Below are 10,604 nucleotides of genomic sequence, written 5' to 3' on the forward strand. Positions count from 1 at the left end.
ATTTACTGCAGGCTTTGAAACTTGGTTTACAGTTTCCTTCACAATCCCTGTTCCCCCACCATGTGCATTCCTCCACCAGCCTCCTCAAAGCTGCCTGAGCTGCTTCCTGTTAACAACCCACACTCCTACCACAAATGATCTGTATCTTCACCCCCTCCCACCTCATCTGAGGGACATATTTCCTCCTGTCCAAGAGCAGTCCTCCTAACCTCCCTCAGGGTTAGACTTCTACTTTCTCGTCTCACATTATCAATTTATGTCACGCACATGCTGTATTTGTATTCTTTCCCTACAACTGTCCTCTTATACTATAAAAATTCTCAGAGTTGTCCTCATTTCAAAGCTTCTGCTTCATCTATGTCCGTGTCAAAGGTCTCAAAGAATTGTCTGTATTCATTGTCTCTATTTCTTTTCCTTTCACTCTCCCATCTATTGCCAGCTGGATCTCGGCCTTACTGCTCTGAGAATCCTCACATCAAAACCAGCAAAAACCTCTTAAGTGCCATTAGGCACTTTCTTTCTTCTCTTGCCTGTTGGGAAACCTCTTCCCCTTTTCTCTTTCTCACTTCTGGTCATTTGCTTAATCTTCTAACAGTCACCTGCCATTTCATGGATAGGGCTGGTGTTTTTGAGGATACCCCACTCCCCACATGCAAACTTGACCAGTGTTCAATCCTCTATAATCTACACTGCTTCCAAAAGTGAATCTGTGACTTCTGGGGGCTTGTGTACCATGGCCAAGGTGGGTGGGGATGGGTGGCGCTCCACTGACTAGAAATTTAAACTCCTTGGCATCACATCGATGGCCCTCCAAGACAGTACTCTTTCCTATCTTTCTATCTTCTCTCAACAGCAACCCCTGCCCCCAACCCCCTGTACACACTGAGTTCCTGGCTGTTCCATGGCTGTGCCTTTCTATCTTCATCTGTCTCTACTAAAATAAAGATTATGATTAAGTAAATCTGGGATGGGCCTTAAAGTTTGCATTTCTTACATGTTCATAGGTGATGCTGTGCAGCTATTCCAGATATCACTTTGAGGAGACCAGAATGTCTCTTTTCTTTTTTTAAGTTTTATTCATTTATTTGGAGAGAGAGAGACATAAGCAGGGGAGGAGCAGAGAGAGAGGGAGAGAGAGAATCCCAAGCAGGCTCTGCACTGTCAGCATGGAGCCTGATGTGGGGCTCGATCCCATGAACCATGAAATCATGACCTGAGCTGAAATCAAGAGCCACATGCTTAACCAACTAAGCCACCCAGTTACCCCAGAATGTCTCTCTTCTAAAAGTGATTTATCAGGACACCTGGGTGGCTCAATCAGTTGAGTATTGACTCTTGATTTCGGTTCAGGTCATGATCCCATGGTTCCTGAATTCCAGCCCATCAGGTTCTGTGCTGACAGTAAGGAGCCTGCTTTGGATTCTCCCTCTCTCCCTCTCCCTTTGTCCCTCCTGTGCTTGCATGCACTCTCTCTCAAAATAAATAAATAAACTAAAAAAAAAAAAAAATAGGAGCACCTGGGTGGCTCAGTAGGTTAAGAGTCAGACTCTTGGTTTTGGCTCAGGTCATGATCTCACAGTTTTGTGAGTTCAAGACCCACATCAGGCTCTGTGCTGGCAGCATGGAGCCTGCTTGGGATTCTCTTTCTCCCTCTCTCTGCGCCTTCCCCACTCACACTGCCTCTGTCTCTCAAAATAAACAAATAAAATAAATAAATAATAAATGTGAGTTATCTAAGTCAGTCACAGAAGGACAAATACTGCCTCATAATTCCATAGTTATGACTCCACCTTTATGAGGTATCTAAGTCAGACACATACAAACAGAATAGAATGGTGGTTGCCAGGGACTAGCAGGGAGATGGGGAGTTGCTATTCGATGAGTATAGTTTCAATCGTGCAAGGTGATTATGTTCTAGTGATTAGCATGACAACATTGTGTCTATAGTTAACAATGTTATAATGCACACTTAAAAATCCAATAAGAGGGGAAAACTCATATTGTGTTCTTACCACACACACGTAAAAGGAAAACCTAAAAACTGATTTACCTTTTATTGCAGGTGCCTAAAATCTCTTCGTCTACTAGTTTATGCCATTCAAATTATTTCACTGGAAAATATTTGCCTGTATGAGAAATTTGGTGGGAAGTGGGGGATGGGAGAAGGGAAGGAGATGGATCATCACAAAATGGGACAGAATGATGTAACAGCAGGTTAACTTGATGTCTAGCCACATCCCTTAATTTCTTTTATCCTAAGACAAACACATATAGACCAGAGAATGTTTATAAACCATGAAGAAGAAAATAAAATTTCCCATAATCCCATCACTCAGTATAATTCGGTAATTTATTCATGCAATTATGCATTGAGCGTTGACTAGTGGTGGGCATTGTGCAGTTAGGGACACAGTGTAAATGAGGTGGACATAACCCATGACTCCATGAAAGCTATCATCTAGGTGAAGGGGCAGCAAACCATGGCCCAAGGGCCAAATCCAGCCTTCTGTTTTGATGAATATAGTTTTGCTAGAACACAGCTATGCCCATTCATTTGTGTATTTTCTGTGGCTGGTTTTACTCTTTAATAGCACAATTGAGTAGTTGCTACAGCTGAGTAGTTGCAACAGGGATGACATGGACCAAAAATCCTAAAATATTTACTATTTGGCCTTTTAAAGAAAAAAAATTTCCAACTCTTGCTCTGCAGGCAATTGATAACATGTTTCCTACGCTAAGGACCTTGTCAGGTTATTCTTAGGTATTTGACAATTTGAACTATTTCAAAATTCTTTTTCTAATTGTTGCCTTTATATAAAAATACATTTTATTTTTGTATTGACTTTGTAGCCACTGAATTCTTAATTCACTTATTAATTCTAATGATTTATCTGTTGTTTTATTTAGATATTGTCATAGTTATTTCATATGAAAATACTTTTTTTATTAAAATTTTTTATTTTTGAGAGAGAGACAGCGAGACAGAGTGTGAGTGGGGGAGGAACAGAGAGAGAGGGAGACACAGAATCCAAAGTGGGATCCAGGCTCCGAGCTGTCAGCACAGAGTCTGACATGGGGCTCGAACTCAGGAAACCACAAGATCATGACCTGAGGCGAAATCGGACGTTTAACCGATTAAACCACCCAGGCACCCCAACAATTTTATTTTTTCCCTTTTAGTCTCTATCCCTTTAATTTTTTATATATTGTACTGGCTAGCATCAACACATGTTAAATAGAAATGCTGATAGCCAGTAACCAGTATCCTGTCTCTTTCCTAATCTCAAATGGAGAGTTTTTTAAAACCCAAAACTTATGGCAGTACCTTTATATTCAAGGAATACATTTAAAAAAATTTTTTTTCCTACTATTCTGAGTTTTCATATTATGTTTTATAACTTAATCTTTTTAGTTAATATATTTATACAAGTATTGTCATCAAATGTTATGTTAATTAAATATTCCTCTTAACATCCTAATACCTACATGATATTCCATCATAGGCTTAGAGCTTAATTTATTTAACCAATCTCCTAGTCTCTTAGTGTATGACAAGTTATTCACTTTCCAGGGCACCTGGATGACTCAGTTAGTTAAATGTTGGATTTTGGCTCAGGTTATGATCTCACGGTTCCTGAGTTTGAGCCCACATTGGGCTCTCTGCTATCAGCACAGAGTCAGCCTCTGATTCTCTCTCTCACTGCCCCTTCCCCACTCCCACGTGCTCTCTCAAAAATAAACTTAAAAAATATTTAAGCATCTTCCTTTTCTCATTTTCCACAATGACTTCTATTTATAGATACTATGTATGCAGCCGTAGCTATTACAGGCACTATCTATGGACTACAAAGCTAACATAGCTCTCAGGGAGTTGTTTGGTTAAAAGATCTTGCAGATAAGCAACAGCTTAGGCAAAAGGCAGAGGAAGTTTGGACTTAGCATGTATTGGAATAAGAGGGTGCTGGAAGAAGTGTGAGGTGAGCCTGGAGACACACAGGGAGACCCAGGGTTGAATTTTGTCTTGAGAGCAATGGAACAACGGTTGAATGATGCATTTTTTTTTAAATGTTTGAGAGAGACACACACACAGGGAGGGACAGAGAGAAAGAGACAGAGAATCCAAGGCAGGCTCTGAGCTGTCAGCACAGATCCTGATTCAGGGCTCGAACTCACAAATCTTGAGATCATGACCTGAGCCGAAACCAAGAGTCGGATGCTTAACCAACTGAGCCACCCAGGTGCCCTGCAACTTGCATTTTTAAAAAAGTTCTCTGACTCCTTTTAAATCTTTAGGTCTCTGTAAGAATTCATCTGATGACTCTTAACTGATGATTGGATTGACTTATCAGCCAAGATGTTACCATCCTCTTTGGCCACACAACCCCACCAGGTTGGTCTCAACATAATGGCATAGCCCAATAGGACACACTTCTCACTTTAAATCATTGAAGAATGTATAGAAGTTTATTGAAAGTTTCTCAGGGATGAAGGAGGGGTTTACACTATATATCGCAGCAAAAACTTAATCTTCGAATATTCACCCTCCCCATAAAGTCCTGCTACATACATTAGTGACCCAGACACTTTATGAAGATTCCAGCTTTCTCATTCTCCTCCCCCCCACCTTCCTCCAGCCCCAGTGCTTTCCCTCTGCATCTCTTGATCCCTTTTTTTAAATGTTAATTTATTGAGAGACAGAGTGCAAGCTGGGGAGGGACAGAGAGAGAAGACATACACACAGAATTGGAAGCAGAATCCAGGCTCCGAGTGGCCAGCCAGAGCCCACAGACCGCAAGATCATGACCTGAGCTGTAGGTGGCCACCCAACCAACTGAGCCACCCAGGTGCCCCTGTTGCCATTAACTTTTTAAAGTTATAAGCATGTTATCTCTTCCAATTTTACAATTGTGATATGGTCACAAATAGTTTAAAGCAAAAAAATCTCCCTCTCCCTCATAGAAAGTTATTTTTGACAATATTTTAAAGACAGCCAAGCAAGACTACACTTAAAATTTATAAGCATGAGCTTGAGTGCCTTTGTCCACTGCTCCTCCGTGTTCAGGTGGGTTCTGATGGAATAGAACTCACCAGTGCTTCCAGAGTCTTCCATCAGGCCATTTTCCACATGAATCTTGCAGGGCAGGCAGAGACCCCACCCGCCTTTCTCAGCCTCTTCCTTGAACTGCTGCATGCAGTCCAAAAAAGCCATCATTGCGAGGTCAAATTTGACATCCAAGCAAGTAATCTGCCCCGTGATGCAGAACAATGGCAGCTCAATGGCGTCATCTGTTAAAGACTTCAGATAGGACCGGTTTCCACAGGGGAAGAGTTGATACCTCTGAAACTCCAGCCCAATCTTGTTGGACAGGGCATGAAGTAGCAAGGCTGTCTGTCCCCAGGCCATGTTGATCTCATTCCAGCTCACGGGAACAGTGGGGAGGCAGCCCAATCTGAAGCTATTGATGGTGCCCACAGGGCCATCATCCCTGATCTCAAAGGTGGCACTGAAGACATTGGTCTTCTTCAGCCAGTCCCACTGGATCTGGGCATGTATCAGCTGGTTCCTCCTGCTGGTCAGCTCATCCTGCAGTTCCAGTTGCTGCCATTGTAAGTTACTGTAGTCCCTCCAGTGCTGCTCATCCTGCTGGTCCAGCACTTGAGTCTCTGCTCTGGCTGCCTCAAGATCCTCTGCTACTCTTTTTTGGTTCTTCTCCACCTCCTCCAGCTCCTGAGCCAGCCTTGCTTCCTCCAGCTCCAGGCCCTCCAGCTCCTCCTGCAGTGTCTCCAGCTCCCCGTCATGTATTCTCTTCCTCCAATGTTTGTAGTTCTGGTTCTCTGTTGCTGTGAGAATGAGTTGGGTGTCCAGCTCCTCTAAAAGTTTGTCAGTACAGTCCTCACACAGGGCGTGGTCCACATCTCTTTCACCAGTCAGGATGTCAAACATGTCCCCAGCAGTCTTCTGGGCGTTACTGAGCATACTTGTAGGGGCAAACTCTCCAAGTAAGATGAAGTTTCTGGAACTGTCCCCGGATATCTTGCCATCATCTCCAGGGAGGGTGGAGCAGGAGGTACTATCCTGCAGCTTCTCAGTATCTGTCTCTGCCTTGGAGGCAGGGCCTCTTTCCAAGGTTTCTCCTGGCTCCCACTGAGCTGAGAGTGTGGAAGCTGTAGTTTCTTGGGTGGTCTCAAGACCTGAGGTCTCCATGGACGGATTCAGCTTTAGTGGCTGCTTGCAACACTGGCAAATGAAGCGGATGGGGAACATGGTGGAGGCCTTGGCTCTTACTTTGATTCTAAGTTTCCTCTGGCTCCCCACTTACTTGTCCATTTATACCTTTTTAAACTTCTTTAGAGGAGTAATTCCTTCAAAATGCATATCTCATCTTGTTGCTCTTCTTAACGACTTACTTTGGTGCCCTCCTTAGATACTCTAGGGTTCCTTTCACTCCTTTTAGACAAGTAATTCTTTCTAGAAGGCAAATCTGATCATCTCACTTTGTCCTTTAACATTTCCAAGGTATATCTTAAGAGTACTTCTAAACTAAGTCCTGATCATGGCACTTCCCTCCTTAAAATGGTTTAATGCTCTTGTCTTACCTTAAAATAAAATCCTATCACCTTAACCTGACACCAGGGCCTCTGTCCATTTTCCCAGCTTCTCTCCCAATTTCCTGCTACCTTTACCCATGGCTTCTCCATGATGCCTGGAGTAATGATTGCAAAGGATCTACTACACAAATTATGCCTTTCCTCATCCTGATACCTCTCCCCAAAGAGTTGGGGAATAGCAGAATAAGTTTGGAATTGCTTTCAATGTCATGGTCAATTCTGAGTCCTGATTCATCCTTGGGAGTAGAATGGCAAAGCATATTCATTGCTAATGGCTGAACTTCATTTTAATTACCCACCCAATAAAACCAAACAAATTCAAGCCATACCTGGCTTTGGGTTTGATCCAGCCCAGAGAGACAGAAACATAGCTGAAGGGGAATAGAGATTGTTTCAGACTGTGGTTTATCTGTTTATCTAACAACTGAATGATGCCTCCTGGATAATCCAGAATCAGTCTGTTGGAGCTTTCCTCTAGTGAAAGAATGAATGGAATTGGAGTGTCATTTTCAGCTAGGAAGGAAATCCCTGATTTCTGGAGATCTTCCCTCCAATTCTTATGTCCTCATTCTTGGGTCTCCTTTGGGAGGGTTTGAGAAGCCCAAGAGTGAAGAGGATTCTAAAGATTGGGAGCAGGGGTTTTATGTACTACTGTATAGTACACTTAGATAAATTGCCTTGTCCCCTCTTCCCTGTCCAAACTTTGTTCCTTTTCTTGGGCTTTGTCATAAACCTCTAGGAAAGACTTGTCTGTACCTATTGTCTCCAGTTCTTCTCCTGTTCTCTCTTAAAGCCATCATAATTCAACTTTAATTTCAGCGCTCTATAGAAAGTCCTCATAACAGGGTCACAAACATTATCTGTGTTGCTAAATTTAATCTCAGTGGAATAAGAAGCAAGTTCTTCAGCAAAAAGTGAAGATGGGGAAGAGATGTGTGTGAGAGTTACCTCAGTGAGTAGGAGATTGAATAGAGGAGAGAAGTGGTGTGATTGCTCTTCATTTGTAAAGGTCCACATGGGACTGGCTGTCATGTGTACATATCAAGTATACATGTCAGTCACTCACTTGAATGGGTGTTGTCAAGCAAGCAAGACTAACCAGGGAAGCAGAAGAGAAGGTGTCAGCAGGGAAGTGGTTAGGAAGGTTGACTTCAATGCATACTGGTAAGGAAGGGTGGGCGTGGGAGGGAGACACAGCAAAAAGGTGGGAGAGCTGATGTGTTTCTGTTCTCAGAGGTTGAAGGAGTATTGCAGTCAGGATATCAGACCAGAGGAGTAAATACAAGAGGTAGTCGAAGGGTGTGCATGAAATAGACACAACAGAGGACTTGCTCCCCATGATCTATAATCATCTTTCCACTATACATCCTGAAACAAACAACCTCCTGGCATGTGACACAGTATTCTGGAGTCAGTCTTGGGTTCTAATTTTGCTTAACTTAACAAGTTGCTTAAACTTCTTGATGCTCAGATTCTTCATCTGAAAATGAATTAAACAGAAGCCATCCTAAGAGAATTGCTTTGATGATTAAACAAGATGATGTTTAGAACCTCAAACTGACATTAGTTTCCTCTCATCACCAGTCTCCTATGTGGCCATAGTCTGGCTTTCTCCTTCTCCTTGTGAACCTTGAACTTCTCAAAAGAGAAGTTAACTACTTCTCACTGTTTCCATATGCTCATCAGACTTCTTTCAACCTTTGCAATCTGGCATCTGTCTCCATAATTAACGGAATAAAATCGTTCTTGCTAAGATTAGCAGTGGATTCTTAAATAGCACATCTCAAAACATCTTTTCTGTTCTCTTCCAAATTGGCACTCATTGTTTAACATTCGAAGTGATTGCTATCCTTTCCTTGTGGAAAGAGGAAAACAAAGTCCTTATTTGGATTCCAGAGGATTGTTGTCTCTGATTCTCCTGGATCTCTGATCTTCCTTTTCCACCCTGCTGAGCCTTACCCCACCAAGAGATTCTGAAGTTTTTTGTTTATTTATTTATTTTGAGAGAGAGAAATAAAGTAGTAGAGGGGCAGAGAGAGATCCCCAGCAGGCTTCATGCTGTTAGCACAGAGCCCAATAGGAGGGAGCTCAAACTCATGAACCATGAACTGTGAGATCGTGACCTGAACCCAAATCAAGAGATAGATGCTTAACCCACTGAGCCACTCAAGAGATCTGAATTTTAAAAAATAAAAATCTGTCTTTGAGATAGACAACTAAATTTTTCTGAAGCTTGCAAAGTGTGAATAAAAATCTCCTTTAAAAATTCAAGGCTTTGTACACCCATGGTCATAGAAGCATCATTCATCATAGTCAAAAGGTAGAAGCAACCCACATGCCCATTGGTGAATAAATGACTAAACAAAATGTGGTGTATACATACAATGAAGTGTGGCCTTAAAAAGGGAGGAAATTCTGACTCATGCAACAACCTGGATCAAACTTGAAGACATTATGCTAAATGAGATAAGCCAATCACAAAAGGACAAATATTATATGATTCCATTTAAATGAAGTACCTAGAGTAATCAAATACAATTCGTAGAGACAGAAAGTAGAACCGTGGTTGCCAGGGGCTGAGGGAAGAAGGGTTCTCTCTATAAATCACTGTGATATTATACTTTACATAAGAAATATATACATGATCTTCTCTGTTCATGCCACAGAGCTCCTAAACCCTTGGAATGTCTTAAGCAATGAAAACAATCAAGGTGCCGTTTGTTATGTTAATGAAGTGACTATCAGAAAGCACCTAAGGATGGGGCGTGTTGTTAGGAGAATCAACCATGTGATTGGAGGGTTGGAACATTTAGTTCCATCCCCCTGACCTCCAGAGGGGTGTGAGGCTGGAGGTTAAATGGATCACCAATGGCCATTGATTTAATCACCTGTGCTTATGTAATGCCTCCATGAAAACACAAAAAGGAGTGGGTTCAGGGAAGTTCTGGGTTGGTGAACACGTGGCAATTTGGGGAGAGTGGTGAGCCTGGAGAGGGCATGAAAGGCTCACATGCTTCCCACATACATTGCTATATGCATCTCTTTCATCTGGCTGTTCCTGAGTTATATTCTTTTATAATAAACTGGTAACCTAGTAGGTAAATGTTTTCCTGAGTTCTGCGAGCTCTTCTAGGAAATTAATAAAACCTGAGGAAGGGTCAAGGGAATCATTTGATGTCAGAATTGTTTGATGTGAGGGAAATACCCACACACTGGAATTGGGAGCAGAATGCTAGTTAGTGTCAGAATATTCTAGTGTTAGTGTTTAATGGATACAGAGTTTTAATTTGGGAAGTTCTGGAGATGAATGGTGGTGATGGTTGCACATGTGGGGAGGAAAAACTTTATCTGCCCTTCAAGGTTCTTCTAGTATGCCTAAGAATTAAATTGAGATAAGACAGGGGCACCCAGGTGGCTTAGTTGGCTAAGCATTCGACTTCAACTCAGGTCATGATCTCATGGTTTGTGGGTTCAGGCCCTGCATTGGGCTCTGTGTTGACAGTTCAGAGCCTGGAGTCTGCTTCAGATTCTGTGTCTCCCTTTCTCTCTGTTCCTCCCCTGCTTGCATTCTGTCTCTCTCTCAAAAATAAATAAAGATTTTAAAAAATGAATTAAAAAATTGACATGAGACAGTAACATTTAATTTCGTACATATGGGGAATCCACAGAAACATTAAATTCCAAAGATAGGCAAAAATGAGGTGTATAAGTCATCCTGAACTAAGGAAAAGGGGTTTGGGATCTGGGATTTTTAAGGGAAGGAAAACAATGCACAGGAAGATGAAAAAGGGTAAATGTTTGGTAAACAAGTGTTTGCTAGGCTATTCAGAAACAATGGAACACAGAGAGGAATTTTAACAAATAGACCTTGCTAAAAATTCTTCCCTGTGTAGGGCGCTTGGATGGCTCAGTCTGTTAAGCGACCAGCTTCAGCTCAGGTTATAATCTCACAGTTCGTGATTTTGAGCCCCGTGTGGGGGCTCTGTGCTGACATC

General features: G+C 42.1%; 1 protein-coding gene across 1 annotated transcript; it reads right to left on the reverse strand.

Moving 5' to 3' along the window:
* Positions 1–4,956: 4,956 nt before the first annotated feature.
* On the reverse strand, positions 4,957–6,265 carry BECN2 (beclin 2). Its single transcript, XM_058701677.1, has one exon. It carries the CDS (start codon positions 6,263–6,265, stop codon positions 4,964–4,966), a length of 1,302 nt encoding a protein of 433 aa, XP_058557660.1. The 3' UTR covers positions 4,957–4,963.
* Between the last annotated feature and the right edge of the window lie 4,339 nt (positions 6,266–10,604).

The sequence above is a fragment of the Neofelis nebulosa genome, chromosome 15, assembly GCF_028018385.1.
Source record: "Neofelis nebulosa isolate mNeoNeb1 chromosome 15, mNeoNeb1.pri, whole genome shotgun sequence".
In the NCBI taxonomy this organism is placed as follows: Eukaryota; Metazoa; Chordata; class Mammalia; order Carnivora; family Felidae; genus Neofelis; species Neofelis nebulosa.

What these genes read in the sequence shown, in the direction of transcription:
- BECN2 (XM_058701677.1), bottom strand. Translation starts at nt 6,265, where the DNA reads ATGTTCCCCATCCGCTTCATTTGCCAGTGTTGCAAGCAGCCACTAAAG.